Consider the following 25,158-nt stretch of genomic DNA (forward strand, 5'->3'; position numbering starts at 1 on the left):
GACTGGCACACTCTAAGAAACTTCTTGGAGGTTACAACTGGAAAAGAAGTAAAGAATTTGTAAAATGGAGCAAAAGAAACCTACGCTCACTCACAGGTTTCCTCTCAGGACACTGTTCATGGCTAATCCTTCCTTCCTTCCTGAATCCCCTATCTAACTAGGGAAATATGGCTTCTGCTCCCTTTATGGGGTAATTTGCGAGGGGTTTTATTTCTGCCCAGGATTTGTCTGACTCTAAGCCATCCCCAGCAAGGCCTCTTGGTGCCTCGGTATACAAATCAATTGGTTGTCTTGTGTGGTTTCTGAGCTTTGTTTCCTCCTTGATATGAGCGGTGCGTAAGGTTTCACGGCTAATCATTGATGAAAACTCAGGACAGTCCTAACGTAAGAAGATATAGGAAACACGGTGACTGCAGATTCTGTGGGGATGAGGAAGAGACTCCTGAACACCTGCTTTGTGAATGTGATGCAGTCTTAAACATAAGAACCAACTTGTTTGGTAGCAGCATCATTAATGATGGGAAGAGTTCTTTTTTAAAACTGACTCAGCCGCTGGCCTTTATTAAGGCCTTGAAGTTGGAGGAGGAACTGTTATGAGACTAGCCTCATCATCATCAGAAGGAAGCAAAACTAATAAGGTGGTTTCACAAGGATTATAAAGTTTTGTTATTTAATTTTCAAGGACGTGCCAGATAAATTGACGCTGATTTGGGAAGATCTTTATAATGTAATAATATCTTCTGTAGAATGCAATGCAGCTCCAAATGCAAAATGAGAGTTGACCTTATGGATATATTGGAAGATGTACTAAAAACTAGATAAAGTGGACAAAGACGATAGAAGAGGTGGTTGACTTAAATAGTTTTACAAGTCAATCATCGAGTTAATCCTTAAAACCAATCTTCAGGGACCATATTCTTGAAACCAAAGAAGAAAGTTTAACACTTTTGTTGAACATCCCCTGTTATGTCTTTTCAAAATTTGGGGTCCTCCATCCGGGATTGTTCGATTGCGTCTACATGGACAGCTGGAGAGAGGATATAATCGTTACTTGGTATAATCTGAAATGAACAATAATTGTAAATTGTAGTGGACACAGAAATCTACCTACTTTTAAATCGCAGTGGGATATAGTTTTACCTAATTTATTATGCTCAAGAAGTGTCCACATTTGGTTCAGACAACTTTTCAGTCTAGATTAATGGTTAGGGAGCAGAATTTTAATAAATGCTCTAATTCACTCATCAAAGAAACCCTTACTGTATTTTAAACGTTTCTAAATAACAAGTTACGAAGTCTCTGTTAGAAGTTAAGAACTGAATTGGGTCAAAACTTGAGCCTGTGCACAAAAATTGATTTCTGGATGCACAGGACGCTAGTCAGTAGTGCAGTGGTGCATCCTGAAGGATAACTAGGTCAGTCAGACACTGACTATCATACTATAACTATTTCGGTTTGTCAGTTCAGTTTTCGTATTGGTTAAAACCATGTGGTGCTGTATGTTTGTGTTGGTGGAAAGTGAAAATACTACTACTTACTGAGAGTTTTTCGCAGTGTTGAAGTGGAAACTGCAACAAAACCGGATACTGAACAAACCAAATATGGGATTTTATAGGTTAGTTGTTGAAATATATGCATGTACGGGCTCAATTACGTAAATGGGAGAAACGTGTAATAACTCTATTTAAATTTCCGAACGTCTAAAGAGTTTCCGACTCTAAAAGGGGGATAAATGACGCTGCCCTAAATTTGCATATATCACTTCGTTATTTGACACACTCGTCAGGCAATTTATTCCTTTAAAATTAAATTTTCATGTGAATATTAAATGACTAATTAATTAGCCTGTGCTATATCCTTACACAACCTCAGGTTGTTATTGTTGTATACTAAGAACTACAATTTCGACAAAATTAAGGCTGGAAGTTAGTTAAGAATAGTTAGTTAGAATAACTACGCTCTATTCGGTTTTACCTAAACGAAATATTATGATAGAAAATCAAGTCTGCACTTCAACATCCCCTTGAAAGTGCTCTTGAATATTCATTGAAGCACAATTAAAATATTTTAATGAGAATCGACGTCACAGGTTGCAATCCTGAGGCTTTCGTCGGCAAATTGTACATGTTTAAAGTTTGAAGTTCATAACTAAACTCGTGATATTGTATAATTATGCAAATTTTCTTGTAATTTCTTGTTTCCCGCTCTTCTAATTTGATGTTTTAACCAGCCCTCTATACAACCCTTCTGTTTCGGAATACTTGCATGTGGAAACAACTGTATTATTTCAAACCGCAATAGTGAATTATATTATATTCTATCTTAAAAAGATCATGTTTTGTTCTAGAAAGAAAAATCTAGTTTTTATTGCTAATGCATAGACTTACTCAAAGAATAACACTATGTAAATTTTAAAAATATATTAGTTTTTCTATAAAGAATACAGGGTCCTTAAATCGACAAAAAACTCAAAGTCTACATCAGACTCTTTAACTTTGTTGAGTCTGTAGATTTTGAGATTTTTCTGGATTTATTATTTCTTAGCTCTCTTTGAGAACATGGACTTCTTCTTCGAATATTGGGTTTATTAGATTCACATATTACGAATAAGCTTGCCTTAAAATATCTAGTATTTGAAGAGCCAGGTGAAATAACAATTACTTAATGTCCAAAATAGTGCTTATTTATCTTGAACTGCTCTGTTTGCTTTTAATAGTATGAATTTCAGATACTACATAAAAAAGTAAATGTTTGTGCCTGATTAACGTTTTTCGAAGAAAAATGGACTTGTATCGTTATTTCCTCTGGCTCTTCGTTTGTCAACACAGTAACTCTAGATATAAAAGCTTTATTATAGTTCTGGCTTTACAATTAAGTTTTAGTTTCTCGTTAATCTCTACATCTCATCATCAAAATTAACCCAAATTTACTTATAAAAGATAAGAAACAATTTCCAACCATTACGATTTCAAATTTATTTTCAATTTCGATCATAAACGCGTTTTCGAATCGCGTAAAGTGCTTGTAAATCGTAAAAGGAACACATTTATCTTTTCTCCGACCCCGCATCACATTAACGGAGCTGTACATTCGTGCAAATTACGGATAAATCGTTCACTCCAATCAACAGAGCCTTAATTACCCCAAGTAATTAATAAAATGACAGTCTGCTATCGCGCTATTTTCCCCTTAAGGTTTATGAAAACGGCTTTTTGAGCTGGATGACTCCCTTCAGCATGTTTAAACAACTCTCGGTTCAATTTATCTCCGCTATGATTTTCTCTTTTAACTCGAATGTTATATTGAGTTAACATGGACGTTTTGGTTTTTTGCGTTATTTTTTTATTGATTACTGGTTTATTATGTTTCTAAATACTTTTGAATGGACAAGCAGACTAAGCACAGATATTTGAATTTTGGATTTTCCACAGTATCATAGGCAAAAGCCAATAAGAAAGATATGATTCAACGAACAACAAACTGATTTTAAGTTGATGAGCTAATTTGCAAGTCTGTCTCATGTTTTACACCCGGTTGGCGTTTCCTCTTGATCGCTTTTGTGGAAACTCCTTCATGCAAGTAAGAAAATTTCTTGGCCTGCCAAGTCGAAATGTCTTGAGCTGAAACGGGATAATAGAATAGTTTCCAAGTTTTAGACGGGTCGGAAGGGTATTGTATTCCTTATTGTTATATGGCAGATACTGGAACGGACGCCATCATTGGTGATTTTATTTTCACTTATTTGTCTTGGACACCATATACGATATTCCTGAAGGTATAAATCCTCATTAAATCGTATTCAAAGAACACATTATTTCACTTCTGGTTCCTGATTAAACATTACATAATCAGACGTCGGGGAAGTTCATCATAACGAACGGGGATACGGACTAATTCCCATATTTTCCCTGAGGATTCGAAGTGAAACAATCTTGCCCGAGTTGCTTATACAGCAACGAAGTCAGCGACGTGTGACATATACGACTAAATAACATTCATTTCGAACTTCGAGTTTCGGCCCGATTTGCATAAAACTCGATTCTAGAGTGTTTTGGAAACGCAGCACTCAGAAATTTATTTTTCGTGTTTGCTCGCTAACACAGATGTGTCTCGAACGATAATGGAGTTTGCTTGAACAACGGGTCTCTTGGGAAGAAAATGCTGAAATAAAATTAACTAGATATTGTATATCTTCTAGGTTTAACAGGTTATGAATTGCTTAGCTTTAAAAAAATCAAACAAATGTTATTTTTACTTTAATGTTCTTTTTATCACCCGTGATTGCATTTGTCGTTAAAATAGCGTATCTATAGGGTATCACAAAATCACCAATAAAACTCCAGAATGCGTCAAAATGTCTCCTGGTTTGTTTTGGAATCAACATTTGGTAAAACACTTTTAAATAATACCACCGCAATACAGTGATTTACTAATACTATTGCTCGAATTTCTCTTTATTTCTCTGGTCGGTTGCTTTTAGCTCAATACATAAAACCATCTGTAAAATTCAAAATGCTGGAAGTTTATAATGATTTGATTTTCGTATTTGCTGGACTAACATAAAGTTTACGGTGAGAAAAGTTTTATCCAGCATAACGTTATTTTATTATCTAAGAGCATATTACAAGCAGGAACGGAGAATATTAGCATACCCGTTCAGTGGAGTGGTCCTGTTTGAATTTTGGCGAATACATCTCTTGTGTTGATCGAGTTAAAACTAACAACATTTATTTGACTTACAAATTACATATACGCCAAGCAGTTCCTCTTTAAAAGCCAGCTCAGTTCATTTCTTAATGGAATTATCCTCGTGTTTACTTTTGCCTGGAAGCGGGCTCTCTGGCTCTGTAATATGTGAGGGCGGACCCTAAAACTCCTATTAGTGCCATAGTTTCACGGAACGTATTTTCAACCATCATATTGACCCAAACGAAAGCTTGGGACGTTCACTTTTGCCTTATTAACATAAAGGACTTGATTTGATTTGACAGATTACGGAAAATCCCAATACTGAAAGGGCATACCTCCGTCATTCCGCCCTTGTCCCCAGTCCCTAGACGACTTCCTCCCCAAATTTGTTATGTTTCACAACATGCCAAATTTGCCAAATAGACTAACTTGCAAATTACGCCTAGGCAAAGAGATTACTGTATGTAAGCAGCATTAATATTATTTTCTTAATGAACCCCTTTGTGTTCCATTTCCATGTCAATCTCAGACGAAACTCTGTAATTTTGATTATTAGGCAGCAAAGTTGCTGATGGGAATGTGTTTGTTTTGTTAACACCCTATTTTAACGAGTAATTATGTTATGTTAAATTTAGCAGTTTAACAGTGGCAAAAATGGACGCATTTCTGGTGGTCGACCCCTTTTTCGCATCGAACCTGTCTGATCCAATGATAAGATAAAGCGTTCTAAATAAAACCAAATATATCCCGTATGCCTAAACTGGGATAATATTTCTCGGGCTAATCCCAAGACACATAAAACTCATTCCGCCGGGGGTCGGGTCACTTTTTCGCTGGGAAATACGTACCAATTTAAAACGACAAAAATTGCTTTTCCTACGAGAGTTTGTTATTACACCCTCAGTGTTTGCATCAAGCTCTAAAGAATGATATTATTAGGGAGGTTTTATTTCTGTTTTTATTATTGTCATTACTTTAAGCGATGCAAAAAGCTTTAGATTTAATCAAGTTTTATACAGAGTGTAAGGAAGGTGGATAAGTTTTGACAAGTTCGTATGTTATTAGGGAGGTTTTGATAGTCTACATGTGCAGTATTTGCCTAAATCACAACACTGTTTTTAGTTTGTGGTTGGTCAGAAAAAGGAGCAAGCTGAAAGCTGCTTTTTTGACCAATCATAAACCACAGTGTAAAAATGTTTACTACAGTATACTAATTAAAAAATAATCAAACTGTTTATGACCACCAATTTTAATGTTTGATTATGTAAGTCTGGAAAACTATGAGGGTGTTTTAAAAATAACTAGTTTTCAAGAAAATAAAGAAAATTTATTTTTTTTAATAGGAAAGATAAAGTTGTGAAGAGATGCCAAGAGTTTTCTTTGCCATGCCAGAGAGGTTTATTATATAGTTAATTCTATAGTATTTTTATTACACCAGTGTATGATAATAATCATGACAAATGAAACTAGGATTCAAGATATCCTTTCATGACCCCTGTACTATCAACCACAAGTATTATTATTAACTAACCATTTTCTTGGAAAAAATCAAATCAAAATGTATAAAAGTGGTCAACCGCAGCTGATGAAGACACAAACACGAAAACAAAAATTAATTTTATTTTATTAAACTGAAACGTTTTTAGTAGTCACTGATTTGCTGCTTTTCATAGCTGAAGATGAAAGTAATTGCTCTTTTAAGTGTTTTTCTTTGCATTTTTCTAGACTTGAGTACAGCTCGGAATTTACCAGAAGGTTACTACTACCCACGTGATGGAGTTGTAACTCATTGGCCTACATCTACCACCAAAGCTTCTCGAAGTCCAGAGCCAAGTTTGGATTCACCTAAAAAGGATGATTCTAGCAATAATGAGCCTGGATGGGTGGTAAGATTATTATAATAGTAAAACTGCGAAAACGTATTATAGTAGTAAAGTTGTTTGTGAGATGTTATTTAAATTCTGGGTGTTTTTTTTTCATAAAGTAGAAGTTAAATTAATTGTAAAACCATGCAAAGTTGAACAATATACATACAACTTTTTGAAAAGATGCAAGCAATATCCTAGATTCCTCTGTGTCCTATACCGAAAAAATCTGAGCTGTCAATTGAGTTTAAACCAGAGTGAAAAAGACATCTTGCAGAAGAAATAAATTATTGTTTAGACTGCCTAATTTGCGAGATTCTAAAAAAACTGTAACAAAATACCATTAAACTTTGATTTTTAAACTGGCTCACTGCATTCTGTAAAGCGTCTGATTTGTTTGAGTTGTTTTTTTAATTGACTACATTTTTTGTTATTTGTTTTAGAGGAAGCAGCTATTGAGATTTGGTCAAGTCGCCTCAAAAATTGGTAACACGATGGGAGGACACGCAAACAAAATCACAGCTGCGTTGGACAAAATATGTGAAGTCATCAAAACTGTCATACCACTTTTAGCAGCTGTGTGTCACGTGGGCGAATTTGGATTTTGTGCTGCCACAAATGAAGCTCCGGTTAAATTAGCCGAAGCTATGAATCCTAATGATTTAAATTTTGACAGTCTTGACAGGTAATAATGGTTAGTTGATAACCAATTTTTGAGTTAATAATACCCGTTATACGCAAAAAGAAGACTGTATGTACTTCCTCAACCAATGTCTAAATATAATTTAAAATTATGCAAAAACCTCGATTAAAATTAAAACATTTGTATGTCTATTAATAGACACCTGGAATTCTATTATTTGACAGTTGTAGAGAAAATGCTTATTCCATGAAACAATATTTAGTAAAAACTGTATTTTTTTATATCTTGTAATAAAAAATGATGTTCATATAATTTATGTGGAGCCTTATTTCAAATATTCTTGGGGATTGTTCCAGTTTCCTATATGACCCAAAGAAATACAAATAATAAGAAAAGATTAAGTTTTTAAGAAAAATGTATATAAAATTAATAAAGACAAAGTTTGTTGATACATAAACACGGTTCCCTAATTCGGCATACAGAACAGATAACAAACAGGCTATTAAATCTAAACTAGAGTAGTCAAAGTAGAGTAGTCAAAGTCACCCTGTACAAAAACAACAGATATAAGGAGCAAATTAAGACTCATATTCAAAATTTTTTAAACGTGTGACAGTTTGCTAAGTACTATTATTACAGTAAAAGAAATTTCGTTGATACTTTACATTACGTTACGTTAACAACAAGACGTTTAAGATATTTCAAAGAAATAATAATACTTACCTACAAACTGTAGGTCAAGTCTTTGTCTGGAATGACTTCACAAGGTGAAAATAAAAGCAACTTAATATCCACACTACTTTTATTTTTTGGTTAAAATAAATATACTAAATACTGCAAATTTTTGAATAATTTGAACTATGAATAAAACTGATTTTAACCAATGGAAATAACATATTACTGGGGTATGGGCCATCCAGGATTCCTATGCCTTGAAGATCCAGGATTAGGCTGCTGTCCACTTCCATTAAACCAGCCCTGCAAAATAAATCACATTGTATTTTAGTGTAATTTAACTATTTCACTACTACTAACCTCAAACATTTTTAAAATACCTTCCTTAATAAGCTTTGATTCCACATTTTGCAGCATAAATGCACACATTATGATCAACGCAAAAATAAAGCAAGTGGTCTTCATGGTAAAACACTTAACCTTTGGTAACAGTAATGGTAAGGAATTGAGCTGCCAGTGGGTTTTTATACTATATCATGGTAGGTTGGGTTGGTTTATGGGTTTGCACTATACCCATCCCTGGTAGAAACTAAAATTTAACGATTGTTGATAGTCGTTAACCCACCCAAAAGTAACCTATGCACTTCACTGAATCTAGCTAGTATCGGTAAAATTATGCCATGGTATTAAAGATTTTTCCATTTATTTTCAAATTGAAATGACAACATTAGGTGTTAATATTAAGTAGAATAACCGTTAAAAATACTGATCACAGATTATTGACACAACATAAATTTAAAATTGTTATTAAACTTATTATCTTCCAACTAAACCTGCGGTGGCTGCTACTCCAGTGTACCCAGCTACAACGTCCAAATTTTCACGTGCCCTATCTCGCACTCTTCTAACTCCCTTTTCCTAATTAAATATCAAAAAAATAGTAATTAATTAACCTAATTAATTTACTTAACACTCAAGTGGTACTTACAACTTTTTTGAGTTGTTTCTTCAACCATCCCGCTTCGGACGTACCGAAAACTGCACTCAAAACTAATAAAGCCAGGACAAAGATTGTGAAGAACTTCATTTTAGATGAATCTGCGGTTTATTAATTAACCTTGTAAATGCGAAGCAGAGCAAGTTGAGTCTGTGCTTTCCCATGTCTTGCCCGGTCTCTTTTATATGAATATCCAAGCAGTACTGCGGTACTTTTTCCTGCAGATAAGTCAGTCGCAGAATGGGTCAAACTGTGCTATCAAACTTATTAATTTAATGATGTAGTAATTATTAAAGTGTAAACATCTTTAATTTAATGCATTTCGGTTATTTTATGCCGGAAATCTGTGACATGTTACACTTGTGCAGTATGTCAGAAAATTTAAATTACCAATTACCAATTGTTTTAATAGGTATTTATGTAACTGAATTGGTTTCTAACAATATGCCATAACCAAATCCTATGTTTCATAAAAAACGCGTTTAAACAATTTTAGTTACAAAATGACAATGCTTCAGATCAATAATTAATTATTAAATGAATTTCTACTTTAACTAAAGTAGTTCCTAGATCTCTTTATTACTGTTAATATACCCTATAAATGTTAATAAGTATGATTACCGCCCTTTAAAAGTATTTAGTTGTAAAGTCACTTAAAGAATACGATGATACAACCAAACTACCTATAAAATATTTAATAAAAAATCAAATGAAGTAAAAGAGATGTGACTGACTTATCATTCTAATAACTGTCAATTTTCCTTTTCCTTAAAAAGTGCCAATAAAACTGATTAATTACATCAATCAAGTTCACTTAATGAGTCATGCTTTAAGGTTCTTCACCATAACTGGTTGTAGCGGTCGTCGGCCGCTGTACTTCACCACTTTCTCAAATAAACGGGAATCACCGTATGCAGATCGATAACCTTTTATTCTTTGAGTTCAAATTGTTTACAACAACTTTGCACACACAGTTAGTCAGAAGTGTTGGTTCGAGTATGTGATTATTGTTTAAACTATGTCGCGTATCACTTAAAATCAAATAAAGGTTGCATTTTAATGACAACTGTTATTACTGTTTGGATTTGCACGCACAAAGGCAATATAAATGTGTACTTTACTGTAATGACTCAATAAAACGATGGAAAATAAGATGAATAATCGTTTATTTGTTTTGTGATATACAGTATATACTCTACTGCAAAATTTTCAGAAGTGCTTCAAATTTCATCAAACTGTTTATTTGGTACTATACCTATTGATGTGATGCGATTTAATTTTCGAGCTACAAGGTGTTGAAATTTAAGACTTTTTCAAAAAGTTTTAATAACATTTTCATTGTTTATTTCCTGGATACATTACAGTGCCTATACAGAAATTGTTAATGAAGCAACTTGCCATGTTTTACTTACTTTTTGCAATTTTAAAATAAAGCAATTCAAACACAACTTTTTTGCCAAAACCCAAATCTTGCTTCGCTATGAATCAAGTCATGTCAAAATTGAAATTGTTTTTGAGGTACAAACTATTGAAACGAATATGTAAAATTGAAACTAGAGAAGTATTGTTCAGAGATTTGGTCGACTTTCTATACAACAATTATGGCTCATAATGCAGATCTACAGTCTTAAGAAGTAAAAAAAAAATTGTTCAAGCCATAGTAAGGGCGTCACAAACCGTCAGCAGGGTGTGGTTTGCCAAAGGGTCTAAACGAATCCATTACCCTCTAACCTAATCTAAAAAAAAGTTATTTGGGAAACAGACACCTTTTCTTACCTCAGAACAAAAAACATACAATTTCCTTAATTTATTTCCTTATATAATAGAACTTCTAAATGAAAACCTTTTACATTACACTTTTACTGGTAAACTACTGCTTGTACAGAAACTTATCCTACTATTTAGGTACATCTCCAATCACTCCATATTCATTTACTGACTTCTCCACCTCATTACACACTTCATATACTCTCTTTTTCCCTTTTTTGATCTGTCCTATTTTGCTTGCCATTTTTTTATTATCTATGCAACTCTCTCTTGTTTAATTCTTTCATATCTTTAATTTTTTTTCTCCATCAACGTGAATTCTGTATCCCATCCATTCCTGTTTATGTTGTGTCACTCTTCGTCTCATTCTTTCCTTGGTACATTCTTTTTTCAATGGTACATCATTTTTACTTTTTTTCCTTGCTGTGAGGCAAATGATGAAAATCCTCTCTCTCGCATCTTACCTTACTACCTTCATCCCATTTACACTTGACAGGAAAACAGTGTTGAAAACAGTGAATGAGTTCTATGAATGTCAGCTGTATACTATGCATCAGCCATGCTCTCAAAATACATTAAACAACTCTTTTTTGAAAAATAAATACGGATCTGAAGAGTTGTTTTTAGAGCAATTGTCCCAAAAGCAGAATAGAAATCAGGTCTAATTCTTTAATTTTTAAGCTTCCTTCATATAGTTTTCTTGGTGTTTAAAGTTAAAATCTCCCATCAGTGTAGATTCCTAAAAACCTCCACTTTTTCAAGGAAGAAATCGATTGGCCAAACATTGCGACTTTGTTGCTATATTTATGGCACACCCTGTATTTGTTTGAATTATTAAATTTTTGAGCTGTTTTTCTCGACCATAAAGCTTGATTTAACCAACATTCGAGGTGTAAATTAAAATCATTTTGTAAAGCAGAAAAAGTTTTATAACTTTTGGAAACTTTAGTATTATAATGTGAAAAACTTGATGCAATCACGGTTGATTTCAGTAAATGTACATAATGGTTCATAAATAAAATTTAGGTCTTGAATTGAACTAAAAGAGCAAAAGAGGTACTTTGTTAGATAATGAAAAAATTAATATACATAACACAAATTTAAGAGATTACTTTTCTTCATACTATAATGCAGTTTTTTAGGATTTTTTATTTACTTGTTTACTGCGTCACGTATCCACGCATATTTCCAAATAAACTGGTTAATCCAGTACCAAAAACACATTCAATTGTTCAAATATAATTTAACACAAACAAATTTCATGGAATTCTCTCACTTTTGTGCAATATGTAAACATTTGCTCAAGAACAATTAATTGATATGATCCGCAACATCAGCGGGAACAAAAAAGTCCCAGCAGTACTTGAGATTGTACGTATATAAAAGCAGACGCGTTTACTTAGGATATAACACATTTCAAGTCCTTGTAGTTGCATGAGCATTGGTCAAGTTCAGCCACACAACAATAAGATGAAATTTTTTACTATTTTCCTACTCGTTTTGGTAGTTTTGAGTGCAGTGTTTGGAACTTCCGAAGCTGGATGGCTGAAAAAGAAACTAAAAAAAGTGGTAAGTATATTTTTTCAATTAAAACAAATAAATTTATATAAAATCGTGCAAAAAAGTACACTTTATTAAACAAGTCGATTTTATAAAAAATGTTGTATGCAACCCATGCAAAAAGTCCTTTTTTGCACTTACGTGTTGTTAAACTCAAAAAAGATGTACTTTTTACACTTGTTGCATAAATAACTATTTTAATTTAAAATGGATTTTTTTGCCTGATTCTTAATTTATGTCTGAATGGCAAAAATGTTTACCTAAAAATGTCAATGTTTTGATTTTTCAGGAAAAAGGCGTTCGTAGAGTTAGAGATAGGGCGCGAGAAAACCTGGATGTTGTTGCTGGCTATACAGGAGTTGCAGCTCAAGCAGGCGTACTCCCTGGTAGATAAACCACCCTAAAAATGACTGGAATAAATTTAATTAAATCAAGATTGGCTTGTAACTTAGCATTTAACAATATTTAACTTAATTTTGTCTCGAGTACTTAAGTGTAAAAATAAAGTCTCAATTTCATCTTAATAGTTTAAACTGACCTAAATGAAGCCATAAGAGCGCTCAATTCGAACGTGTTCGATACGTTAAGAACCCTTCAGTTTACTATGATCCCGTATATCATATTTAGTGCACTGCAGACCCTGTTATCTTACAGTAATCGCCTTGAATATCCCTTTCAAGTAGGATATTATTCGGGATATCCATATGGCTGTAACGATGTCCGGAAATGACATGGGAATGAATTATTCCAGATTTTCAATCCATTTTTTTGGCTCCAAACTGTTGGTTATAAAAAAAAATTTGAAGAACTGAAGGCTGTTGCACCCCGTAAAAAGGATTATTTTCGAAATTGGAAAGTGTATAAATTTTAACAAGTTTATCCCATGCAAAGTTGGCGATGCCTAGATGTTGCCAATGGCGGGATTTTCTCGAAAGTTATGTAGTTACGCGGGAAAGCATTGAAAATTGCCGATTATAGGGAGCTAAGCAGCATATAAATATGTATGTTAAAGCCAGCATCAGATCGGCTTTAAGGATTTTCCATGTTCATAACGACTTTCGGGTAAAGTTTTAAATTACTTTGCGGAATTTTGATAGCGTACAGCTTTTTTTTATCATGTAACGATGATTTAGTTTACCTAAATTGTAAATGTGTTTTTTGTTTGTACGATTTGACTTTCACAGCCAAGTATCTGGAAAGTGCGTTGCAAAAATGTAAACTGCAGTTTGTATGAGCGAAACAAATATTGCAGGATGTATAGCATGTCTCAGTAATTTGTGCTCGATATACAGGAAATCAAAGTTTAAATTAGAATTTCGTTTATCTTACGACGTACTTTCAATATTAATAAACTTAAATTATTTTAATTATTACATCTAAATCCATTGCTCTTGCAAAATTGCAAAAGCAATTTTGCTTGAGCGCGCCATGCTTGGAATCAGTCTAAGAGACAAAATCAGAGCGTATCAAACAGCACAAGACAGAAATGCATGGAAGCGGATGAAAGAGGTCTACGTTCAGGAGTGGACAAAGGAGGGCTGAAGAAGAAGAAGAAGACATCCAAATCCAGGCTTCTATAATACGTAACACATTGATTTTTTAAACTTTTGCCCTTTAGGTCATAATGATGCTAATTTAATTTTTTTCTAGATTCTTGTCATATACTTTCATTAACCATAAAAAAATATTTCCGTATTATGGTGTGGTTTATACTCGTTCAAGACTTCTCAACATTTTACAGACATACAACTGAATCTAAAAGAACTTACTTGAAATTCCAAGTGTAACTGAAAATTCAGGTACGTACCTATCAAGACAATTGAGCAAAGAATCTAGTTACTTCTTAATCCTCTGGTTCGTAAAAGGTCGCAAATAAAGTCGATCAGAGTCCAAGGTAATCACAGCTACGTGGTTTCTGGGAGTAATTTGTTTTCGCAGTCTAAACACGCCTTAATCCCCAGTATTTTGCCAAAGGGCACGTTCGAAATTTTTATTCACCGGGATTGTCGAGCAGATAGCTGCACCAATATTATTTCTGCGATACGTTGCCGGGATTTTGAGTAAGACCATATGTGACTATAATCCACTTATTAGGTTCGGGGAATATTTTCGTAATAGGCGGATTACTGGGGAAGCAGAGATGGATTTTAAGGAAGGAAATCAAAATCGGTTTGAAACCACTTCGCTTCGCTGCAGCCCTTTTTGTCATAATAATTGAATCCGAAATGTTGCAGAGTCGAGTTGGCAATTTATGGGGTTACACAAAAGCGTATAGCAGTTCCACCAACTCGCAGTATTTCCTGAAGTAAACATAAATGTTTCGCAATTAGAAATCATGGGGCATAAAGACAGGGAAGATACGACGAGGACTATAATTCGGTTTCCCCGAAAATTAATATCGCATCAGTGACAAATTCGGTCCCTAGATAAAATCGCCGGAGCAGAACAAGTGTGTCCCCTGCTCACGTCTTCTCAATAATTGGATAATTAATTTTAGAAGGCGAAGCTCTTCTTGTGACTTCTACCTCTAGCAGTTAGACGCTTTATTCCTTAATCGACTTGCTTGACTGGTCAGAGGTCAAAGCCAATACAAAAAACCTTATTTTTGCAACATTTCTTTTTAAGATAGAGAACGTTCCAGTCTGTTTATCTACTTTTTTATATTTCTCCCTTACTCTGCGTTCAAATTTTTCAATATAACAACTCCCCGTCGCGTCCTGCTTAACTTAAAGATGGTTTTGAAATGCCTAGGAAATGATCTGGAAAGAAACAACAAGGTAACCCTCCTCTGGGTTCCGGAGCACGTCGGAGTAGAATAAACAAGCAGATACTCTGGCACTAAAAAAGAGCAACGCACTGGCAAAGACTTCCAGGACTGAGGCAAGCCGAGAATCTCTTCGGTAATATTAACCGAGCAAGATTGAAGACACTGATTAACCTCAGCAAAATTAGTCTCAAAGCAATAACGGGATTTCTAACGGGAAATTGCCGAGATCACAAAAGGAAACTATGTCTAGAAGAGGACAGAACCTGCAGATTCTAAGGAGAAGATCCAGAGATATGAACCATCACAGAAGACTGAACACACTGGGATTATACCAGCTGACTGTAGAACAAATACCTCGAATAGACCCCATCTTGAGGGGCTGCTATGAACCAGAAAACCTTGAGATAGCAGAAGAAGATGGGGTAAAATAGATCTAATCAGATCGCAGTAGAACTGTCACCATCCACACCTACCAATACCAACTTACATATGTGTTTAACTATAAAGTCCAAGCTAAATATTAGTGTGTTATAAGTGATATAATCTATTCCTGTAGTATTTGATTTTCACTCTTCCTGTTCAGAAATCAATTTAAATGACAAATGACAAAGGTGAGTAGGGTAGAATTCATGTTTTATGAAATAGGTGAACAAAGATCATTATTTATCATTATTGTCCTTAACCTTACTTAGATGAAATGGTACACTATGTAATGGTTTAGAGTGGATATTTCAGTCCCTCAACTTATTAGTTACTTATTATTTACTAAATTATGATTAGATTATATTTTTCTAATGTCCTAAAAGTCCTAAAGTTTATTCAATTCTTAACGTCCAGGTTCATATAAGTTCAAATAATAGCTCTTATATGTAGTAAACTTCTAGTTTTTATATATTTTTCGTGCGTTTTTTCTTTCACTTGAGTATTTGTTTTAACGTATTGGTATATGCTGTATTGTTGTGGCCCATGTCTGTTAAATATCTAAGAAGCAATCTGATTAAGAGTAGATGAACTTACTGACAACTGTGAGAAACACATCCATCAAAACCCAGAGTTTTTTTATATCGTTGTGTGAAACACTCAATCAAAAATCACTTAAAACCTTCATATTACAATTATTGTTAGAAATCAAATAAAAGATGACAAATCATTTTTTTATCCTTTATTCAATCTATTGTTTAATAAAAATCATAATTCTACGTAGTAAATTATACGTAGAACGTTACAAAACATTAAACTCAAATTAATCTCATAATCATAATGCATGTCTACCATAAATAGAATAAATACATTTTTATTATCGTTTGGCAAATAATAATCGTCAATCTTTAAAGGAATTCGATTGCAATAAAACCCTTCGAAATCGCTATGAAAACATTTTTTTTTTCGGAATCAAAATTCGAATATTCCTGGCGGGCGGGACCGAAGCAGGAATTTATAGTTATGGGAATGCCAGAAAGCCACTGCACAAGACAGATCTGAAATTATTAGGTCAAGCGAGGGGTGGTTTTTCCTCTTCGCCATTCTATTTTGTATTTCTACGTTATGGCATACATAACCTAAACTTAAAGAGTTTTTACACTTTATACCATCCTATTTCGGTTGGAATTACGATAATGGAATTAACCGCTATGAAAATGAAACTAGCGAAAAACGATCGGCCTAAATTTTCGTAACGTCTCATTCTTAAATGACTCGTAAATTGAAACAATGAAAAGGGTTGGATTTTTGCCCTTATTCACCCCCGTCAGGGACGAATTAACTTAATTTATATTTTTGTTTGTCACAATTTCTGCTCGACATCCTATGAAATCATCGGATTCCTTAACGGTTCATGATTTTTGTCTGACGATTATTAAATTAGACGACTTGGCTTCAGTTTACGCTCGACGGCAATTTATACCAATTAATCAAAGCGAAAAAGACTCCCTAGATTTAGGAGTTTCTTTCATTTCTGCAATCTTTGATAATACACACAATCATACTTAATATTTCGTAATATTTTTTCTACGTCATGTATAAAATAACCTACGGTTATATTGCCAAGATAAAGCGATATCTATTAAAGATAGGCTTTTCCAAATAAATGATAATTTTTGGATACTGAAAAGTAATCAAGGCGAAAATGGTATTCTGATAATTCCACTCATGTTGAAAATATACGTATCAAAACATGGTTTGCTCGGCTAATAAGGAAAGAAGGCTGTTTGCAATTTAATAAAAAAATCTTATAAATTGTGTTGTTGATTTCATTATTTCCACGGATTTTTACTACACTTCTACTGTTGCAATGTCTCACCGTGAGATTTTTAAGTAGATATTGTTCTGGTTATGGCTCGCTTCGGATACAGTTCTACAGCAGAAACTCAAAAATAACCAGAAAAATGGATTCTGCCAGTACAAGGAAGTCCCAGTCTTATTATATTATTGATTATGTTCATAGAATTGTCTTATCAAATACCATTCGAACTCAGATTTTGAGCAGGATAATATTTCCGCTTGTCTTCTCATACTTTCTTTATGGTACAAAACTCGACCTGTTTGGCAAAATCAATCGAGCTACGCTCTCGTAGTTTGGTTACAACAGGTTTGGTGCAGTTACCAAAAAGAAAGTGTTCTAAAACAAGCATAAAATTTATCCAGCTAAATCTGGTATTGCCCCCGATTATTTATTTTCCTGTTAAGTGAAACTTAAATTTTTAATCATCATCATTTATCATCATTTTTTTTTAACCCACGTACTTTTACCGTTTTTTTATCTTTTATTTAAATTTTGTTCCCAATTTCAAACGCAGTTTACCCCAACTGCGTTTGTCTGAATTTCCAGTTTCACCTTCTTGGTACTGAGGTAATTATACAGGTTGTACAGTATTCAGCATCCATTATTTTTCTAATTTCACCCTAGTGTGTTCCTCCACCCACACGGTCATATTGCATTTGTTGTCATACTATCTGCCATACGTAAAAGTAACATACACTTTTTCTATCCTCTCGTGCCCAGCAGATTTTTTATTTTTTTATCTCCTGAAGCTAATTTCAAAGCCTTCTCAATCTTTCAAATTTTCTCCACATGGCAAAGATCATCATATAATATATCTAATTCTCTTACAGGAGATAACATACCACATCTCCCTTCATCATCATTCCAACTTAGTACGTTAATATCCCGCACTAGCATAGCTTACACACTAATTCTGGAAAATCCCCTTCTTTCACCCAATTTCTCAATATTTAGTTTTCTCTAAACAAAGTACAGTCTGAGGAAAGTTTAGTACTTTCCGGACATATAGGGAAACTTATACAAAAATAAGATGACGCGACAATGCTATAGACAGATTTGGATGCGACAAACAAACAAGTAAACGCCACATTCAAAACCGCGTACCTGTTTATTGCTTTGTTGCCCAGTGTTGTATAAATTTCTCTATAACAAAAAGGTATAATTAAGTTTATTATTATATGTATGAATATACTTTAAGATACTCAGACAAAGAACAACAACATATTTTATTATTTCTACGTAATTATTGGAAAGTTGTTCGAGTCACTTGCCATAATATTTTATTACTGGGTTTGGTGAATAACTCAAAATCGTATATTAAACGCATCTCTGATAAGGATAACAATAAAAGATTGTATTCATTTCCATTTATAGAAAAAACACCTGCATCACTCATTTGACACTTGAATTATGAATTATTAATTATTTTACGCACAAATGGCTTTTTAATGTTTTTTTCCATGGCAAAAACAATGACTTTACGCCCTAGAGCTGGTTTCTCAAGTTTTGCGTCGAATCTCAAACTTTGGCCAGAATCTTATCTGAATTCACGGGTTTCCCATGGCCAGTTTTGATTTCACCACTCCTATATGAACTTTATGAACAATTCCCGGACTAGTTCTACGTATATTTACATTTCTTGAAACGTTAATAACTATTGTTACCTACTTCAAATCGTCAAATAGTACCAGATCAAAAAGATTTCCAATTCTATATGATTATCTGGATTGTTCTTAAGTATGGCAAAAATCAAAATAGAATGGGATGACGTAACAATAGAATAGAAAAATATATATATATGCTTGTCTTGAATATGAGATTGGCTTTTTGATTTGTCACGTTCAAAACATTTATCTTTTTATTCCATTGTTACGTCACAACATTTTACTCTTTCCATAGTACAAACTAAAACTACTCACACAAAAACACTTTGTTCTCTTCCAAACTCAAAAAACGAATTTTTTCACTCCAAAACTCTGAACACATCAATTAATCTAAGATTAGGATATCTTACGATAATTATTAGGCAGACTTATTATAATAAAAACCCCGATGGTTAGCTCTCTTAGTATACGCGAAACCGTCGCACATTTTACATTATCTCTCTTACTTATCAAAATGTATTATCTTAAAGTATTTGGGGTGTTTCTATCCATAACCTTAGTTCTAACCTTAATAGCATGTGACGTCGTTCAGTAAGTGATGCACTTAATACAAAACTAATTATTTAATTTGAAAAACTATTCGTAGGATTCACCATAAAAGAAAACACAAACCACACAATCGGAAACACCTACATAACCATATAAAAGATCTTACGCATAGGTATAAGAATGGTTTGAAACAACCTTTAGGTACTTACTTTGGGGTGAGTGGGTTTTAGCTTTTCCTAGATTGTTGTCTATTGACCTTTCTCTCATCTTAAAGGGAGAATTTGTTGGTGAAATAACCATTGGTACTCCGCCTCAAAAGTTTAAAGTACTGTTTGATACTGGATCGTATTCGCTGTGGGTGCCCAGTGTAGAATGCGATCTCTGGATCTCGATAGATTGCTGTAAGTGTTTAATGCTCTTGTTTTTATACATTTTAGTTTAATTTGAAAAGCTACTTTTACCTTCAGTGTTCCGGGACAATTATTATAATTCAACAGCATCTCAAACCTACGTAAAAAATGACACATCTTACTTTATTGGTTATGGCAGTGGGTCTACGGCGGGAATCATATCATCAGATAACGTAGGAGTAAGTAATTTACCTAGTAGGAGACAGACACTTTATATTACCATAAAATCTATGAAATTAGATCGGTACAGCTATCGTGGAACGACAAACTTTTGTGGAAGCTACCATAATAAAAGGGATTTCAGGATATGGTATTTTAGGTCTAGGATATCGCCGTATTTCCAATTATAGTATTATTCCATTGTTTCGCAACATGCTTCGACAACATATTATCGAAAAACCCGTTTTCAGCTTCTACACTATAAAGTAAAATACATCTTTTCAACTGTTGGCAGTTTTGTACTAAATACAGGATATTTTAGAAATGACTTGGGAGGTACTGAAGGGGAATTGTTGCTTGGAGGTTCAGATTCAACCAAATATGAAGGTCAATTGTTTTATTCAAATATAACAAAACCAAAAGATCATTGGATGATTGATTTGTACGGTATCACATTTGGATCAAATCATGTATGTGATGAAAGCTGTAAGGCTCTCATTGATACCGGTAAGTTGTAATTTTTTTAAATTTATTTGAGACTAATTGAATTCTGAATATGGTTTGTAAAATAGCGTTTCTAAAACAGTCAATGATCAATAATATCAAAGTTATTGGGTGGTCATTGTATATCACATTTTTATGAGAGCCATTACTCATGCAGGTGACAAAGTGTTTTAATTTTTTTTGGTGCTACGTTAACATTCTTTTAATTTATTGACTATTGCAAAAACTATTGACTGCCCTTAAATTCGCCAGAACTTCGTATACCAAACCACCTATAACTAACCTCTGAGCCTTTAAATACATCAGTTCCAACTAAAGTGTGTGCAATTTTTTATGATACTGCTTGTAAATACTATTTTGTTTTTCCTATAAATGAAACTTATCTGTAATATCTTAGGAACTACACTTATCGTGGGCCCTGCAGAGGAAGTTGCGCTGATCAATTCGGCTCTTGGATCAGTACAAGAAGTAGATGGTGTCAGTATTATAGATTGTGATAGAAGAAAAACTGCACCAATATTTAATTTTGATTTTGGAGAATATACTATTAGACTGGATGGATCAGACTACATTCTAGATGTAAGTTTATATCAACTAATTTGACCACGTTAGAATCGGTGTTAAGATTGCAAGTTCTAGTCGGTAACAGAAAACATTCCTCCTTTAAAAAGGTGAAAACATTTTTTAGGGGAATGACATTGACAATGAAGAAGAAGATCCATTTTGTTTTACTGGTTTTTTGCCTTTGAATGAAGATCTTCTAGGTGAACCACACTGGATATTAGGCAACATCTTCATTAGGAACTACTACGTCGAGTTTGATGTTGGTCATCGCAGAATAGGATTTGCAACATTGAAATAGTCCACAGAGAAGCCATTTGTTAAAAACGTGACAGAAAGTCCGACAAAATTTCTATAATACTTTTCCTGACTGCATGTATATTAATATAATAATAATGATCTATAAAGTCAGTTGTAGTGCAACTATTCCTCTGTTGACATGGTAAATTCTTTTTTGTTCGACTGTTTAGTAATATATTATTCACTATTTTTTAATAGATAATAACACCCATTACCTACCCGTGAGTAACGTAAATGTTTTGTATTTAACGTTTGCTACTTCATTTGTCGAAATTACCTTGTATATTGTCAAAATTACTTGTCAAATAAACCTTGATTTAACTTTCTATTACATTGTTATGTGATTTCACTTAGTTTTAGTTTTTGAAATAGCCGTGAAATTGTCTGGTACCAAACCAAACAATAGCAAGTGATGGATTCATCCTGATCAGCAGATCATATTTTAATTTGTGTGTGACAACTCGACGTGTTATTTTCTTTCGTTGTGAATACTTGTCATAAAAAGTTGTGGAAAAAGTATAGTATTCTACTCGCATGTAATGGCTAACTCACTCGATGATTTACAACTTCATCTTGAACAATATACTATTAAGTTGTCGAACCAAATGATACAGATTCAATTTAAAAGGTCCAAAGTTTCAACTACAGCCATTTTGTACACATTTATTAACATAAAATCTAAATAAAACGACGTCATACTTCTGACAATATAAAAATAAAAAAATGTATTAAAATTTTAATAACTGCTGGTTGCATTGTCATTTCTTTTTGGTCGAACTTACTAAAACGCAAATTTAGGTATAAAACATTAATCAATTTCAAACGCAGTTTACCGCAATTACCGATAGTACAAACTAAAACTAATCACATAAAGAGACTATTATTTGGGTATTTAAAAAGTTTCTCAAGGGAAGTCTTCTCATAAAAGGATGGTTTGTCACTATTACGGATTTGTTCTAATCCAAAGCCAAAAAAATATTTTTTTCACTCCAGAACTTTGAAATTCACGATTACTCGTTATGCACACAAACTAATCTAAGATTAGGATATCTTAAGATAAATTCATCATAGAAACTATAGAAAAACCCGATGGTTAGCTCCCCTAGTACACGCGAAAACGTTGCACATTTAGCATTATCTCTCTTATTTATCAAAATGTATTATCTTAAACTATTTGGGGTGTTCCTATCCATAACCTCAATTCTAACCTTAATAGCATGTGACGTTATTCAGTAAGTGATGCACATAATACAAAACTGAATATTTTATTAAAAAAATAATTATTTGTAGGATTCGTCATAAAGGAGAACACAAACCACACAATCGGAAACACCTACATCACCATATAAGAGATATCACGCATAGGTATAAAAATGGTTTGAAAGAACCTTTAGGCACTTACTTAGGGGTGAGTGGGTGCTAACGTTCCCTAGATTGTTGTCTACTGACCTTTCTCTCATCTTAAAGGGAGAATTTGTTGGTGAAATATCCATTGGTACTCCGCCTCAAAAGTTTAAAGTACTGTTTGATACTGGAGCGGATGAGCTGTGGGTGCCCAGTGTAGAATGCAATGTAGATTGCTGTAAGTGTTTAATGCTCTTGTTTTTATACATTTTAGTTTAATTTGAAATGCTACTTTTACCTTAAGAACAATTTCAGTGTTCCGGGACAATTATTATAATTCAACAGCATCTCAAACCTACGTAAAAAATGACACATCTTACTCTATTGCTTATGGCAGTGGGTTTACGGCGGGAATCATATCGTCAGATAACGTAGGAGTAAGTAATTTACCTAGTAGGAGACAAACACTTTATATTACCATAAAATATATGAAATTAGATCGGTACAGCTATCGTGGAACGACAAACTTTTGTGGAAGCTACCATAATAAAAGGGATTCCAAAGTATTTTAGTATTTTAGGTCTAGGATATTGCCGTATTTCCAATTATAGTATTATTCCATTGTTTCGCAACATGCTTCGACAACAGATTATCGAAAAACCCGTTTTCAGCTTCTACACTTTTAAGTAAAATAAATCTTTTCAACTGTTGGCAGTTTTGTACTAAATACAGGATATTTTAGAAATGACTTGGGACGTACAGAAAGGGAATTGTTGCTTGGAGGTTCAGATTCAACCAAATATGAAGGTCAATTGTTTTATTCAAATATAACAAAACCAAAAGATCATTGGATGATTGATTTGTACGGTATCACATTTGGATCAAATCATTTATGTGATGAAGGCTGTAAGGCTATCATTGATACCGGTAAGTTGTCATTTTTTTGAGACTAATTGAATTCTGAATATGGTTTGTAAAATAGCGTTTCTAAAACAGTCAATGATCAATAATATCAAAGTTATTGGGTGGTCATTGTATATCACATTTTTATGAGAGCCATTACTCATGCAGGTGACAAAGTGTTTTGATCTTTTTTGGTGCTACGTTTACATTCTTTTAATTCATTGACTATTGCAAAAACTATCCATTGACTGCCCTTAAATTCGCCAGAACTTCGTATACCAAACCACCTATAACTAACCTCTGAGCCTTTAGATACATCAGTTCCAACTAAAGTGTGTGCAATTTTTTATGATACTGCTTGTAAATACTATTTTGTTTTTCCTATAAATGAAACTTATCTGTAATATCTTAGGAACTACACTTATCGTGGGCCCTGCAGAGGAAGTTGCGCTGATCAATTCGGCTCTTGGATCAGTACAAGAAGTAGATGGTGTCAGTATTATAGATTGTGATAGAAGAAAAACTGCACCAATATTTAATTTTGATTTTGGAGAATATACTATTAGACTGGATGGATCAGACTACATTCTAGATGTAAGTTTATATCAACTAATTTGACCACGTTAGAATCGGTGTTAAGATTGCAAGTTCTAGTCGGTAACAGAAAACATTCCTCCTTTAAAAAGGTGAAAACATTTTTTAGGGGAATGACATTGACAATGAAGAAGAAGATCCATTTTGTTTTACTGGTTTTTTGCCTTGGAATGAAGATCTTCTAGGTGAACCACACTGGATATTAGGCAATATCTTTATTAGGAACTACTACGTCGAGTTTGATGTTGGTCATCGCAGAATAGGGTTTGCAACACTGAAACATTCCACCGAAGAGCCTCACAGAAAGACACTCACATAGGAGCATTATTTACAAAAATTGTATAATTCTTTTCGTTAGTTTATGTTTGTTTCATTAATGAATTTTTCATAATACTGGAAATGACCTATTGAGCCAGTTGTAGTGCAACTATTCAGCTGTTGGCATGTTAAATACTTTTTTCTACCACTGTTAGAGTTGTTCTGAGAGTCGTAGAAAAAGTACTATATTTGTATTATAGACTACCATAATTAGAAATTTAAAATGTATGTAATAATTAATAATTTATTATATACACTTTTTTTGCATATTCTAAGCTTTTTTTTAAGAAAAATACTTTTACTCTTTTTCCTCACTCCCGAGTGCTAAAAATCAAATTTGCAGACATAAAAGAAAGATGTTGTATACTTGCCGCCTTTTTAATGCCGGCAGTGCCTTATTGGCTCAATAAAACTGAGCCTTACAAAAGCGCACTTTAATGATGGCCATATAAAAAAATGCTAAATTTTATCTCGAACACTAAAAAGACACTAAAATATTTGCGTTAAATCTGTAAATCGTTTTCAGCAGCACCCCATGTTACCATAGTGAATTTCTATAACTTCAGCTTATTTTGATATCCTCCTCCTCGTTTATTACGTAAGAACTGGATCAAAAGTAGTTTGATTAATATGTTGGAAAGAATTATTGATTATGCTCTTGTTTAACG

At 33.5% G+C, this 25,158-nt stretch overlaps 4 protein-coding genes across 4 annotated transcripts; 3 read left to right on the forward strand and 1 right to left on the reverse strand.

Moving 5' to 3' along the window:
* The first annotated feature begins 6,282 nt into the window (after positions 1–6,282).
* LOC145730377 (uncharacterized) lies at positions 6,283–7,509 on the forward strand. Its single transcript, XM_081981563.1, has 2 exons — positions 6,283–6,575; positions 6,998–7,509. Exons 1-2 carry the CDS (start codon positions 6,369–6,371, stop codon positions 7,241–7,243), a joined length of 453 nt encoding a protein of 150 aa, XP_081837689.1. The 5' UTR covers positions 6,283–6,368; the 3' UTR covers positions 7,244–7,509.
* Positions 7,510–8,558: 1,049 nt separating this feature from the next.
* LOC145730379 (cecropin-A1-like) lies at positions 8,559–9,038 on the reverse strand. Its single transcript, XM_081981566.1, has 2 exons — positions 8,861–9,038; positions 8,559–8,790 (listed from the first exon to the last, which is right to left on the reverse strand). The coding sequence occupies exons 1-2, from the start codon at positions 8,957–8,959 to the stop codon at positions 8,689–8,691; spliced, it is 201 nt and encodes a 66-aa protein (XP_081837692.1). The 5' UTR covers positions 8,960–9,038; the 3' UTR covers positions 8,559–8,688.
* Positions 9,039–12,041: 3,003 nt separating this feature from the next.
* On the forward strand, positions 12,042–12,714 carry LOC145730378 (cecropin-A1-like). The gene is made up of 2 exons (XM_081981565.1): positions 12,042–12,205; positions 12,486–12,714. Exons 1-2 carry the CDS (start codon positions 12,071–12,073, stop codon positions 12,588–12,590), a joined length of 240 nt encoding a protein of 79 aa, XP_081837691.1. The 5' UTR covers positions 12,042–12,070; the 3' UTR covers positions 12,591–12,714.
* Positions 12,715–19,280: 6,566 nt separating this feature from the next.
* Positions 19,281–24,759, forward strand: LOC145730463 (uncharacterized). Its single transcript, XM_081981678.1, has 17 exons — positions 19,281–19,439; positions 19,495–19,612; positions 19,672–19,798; positions 19,865–19,986; positions 20,048–20,232; positions 20,289–20,473; positions 20,868–21,049; positions 21,159–21,331; positions 22,160–22,178; positions 22,412–22,563; positions 22,622–22,739; positions 22,799–22,913; positions 22,991–23,112; positions 23,174–23,361; positions 23,418–23,602; positions 23,991–24,172; positions 24,282–24,759. The coding sequence occupies exons 1-17, from the start codon at positions 19,297–19,299 to the stop codon at positions 24,489–24,491; spliced, it is 2,526 nt and encodes an 841-aa protein (XP_081837804.1). The 5' UTR covers positions 19,281–19,296; the 3' UTR covers positions 24,492–24,759.
* The last annotated feature ends 399 nt before the right edge of the window (positions 24,760–25,158 follow it).

This window comes from Ips typographus, linkage group LG6 (assembly GCF_016097725.1).
Source record: "Ips typographus isolate SLU linkage group LG6, UJ_Ityp_2.0, whole genome shotgun sequence".
NCBI lineage: Eukaryota > Metazoa > Arthropoda > Insecta > Coleoptera > Curculionidae > Ips > Ips typographus.

Coding starts and splice junctions, on each gene's coding strand:
- LOC145730377 (XM_081981563.1), top strand. CDS start 6,369: ATGAAAGTAATTGCTCTTTTAAGTGTTTTTCTTTGCATTTTTCTAGAC. Junction 6,576..6,997: donor ATAATGAGCCTGGATGGGTG/GTAAGATTATTA, acceptor TATTTGTTTTAG/AGGAAGCAGCTATTGAGATT.
- LOC145730379 (XM_081981566.1), bottom strand. CDS start 8,959: ATGAAGTTCTTCACAATCTTTGTCCTGGCTTTATTAGTTTTGAGTGCA. Junction 8,791..8,860: donor AGAAACAACTCAAAAAAGTT/GTAAGTACCACT, acceptor ATATTTAATTAG/GAAAAGGGAGTTAGAAGAGT.
- LOC145730378 (XM_081981565.1), top strand. CDS start 12,071: ATGAGCATTGGTCAAGTTCAGCCACACAACAATAAGATGAAATTTTTT. Junction 12,206..12,485: donor AAAAGAAACTAAAAAAAGTG/GTAAGTATATTT, acceptor TTGATTTTTCAG/GAAAAAGGCGTTCGTAGAGT.
- LOC145730463 (XM_081981678.1), top strand. CDS start 19,297: ATGGTTAGCTCTCTTAGTATACGCGAAACCGTCGCACATTTTACATTA. Junction 19,987..20,047: donor TATCATCAGATAACGTAGGA/GTAAGTAATTTA, acceptor CTATGAAATTAG/ATCGGTACAGCTATCGTGGA. Junction 23,603..23,990: donor TAAGGCTATCATTGATACCG/GTAAGTTGTCAT, acceptor GTAATATCTTAG/GAACTACACTTATCGTGGGC.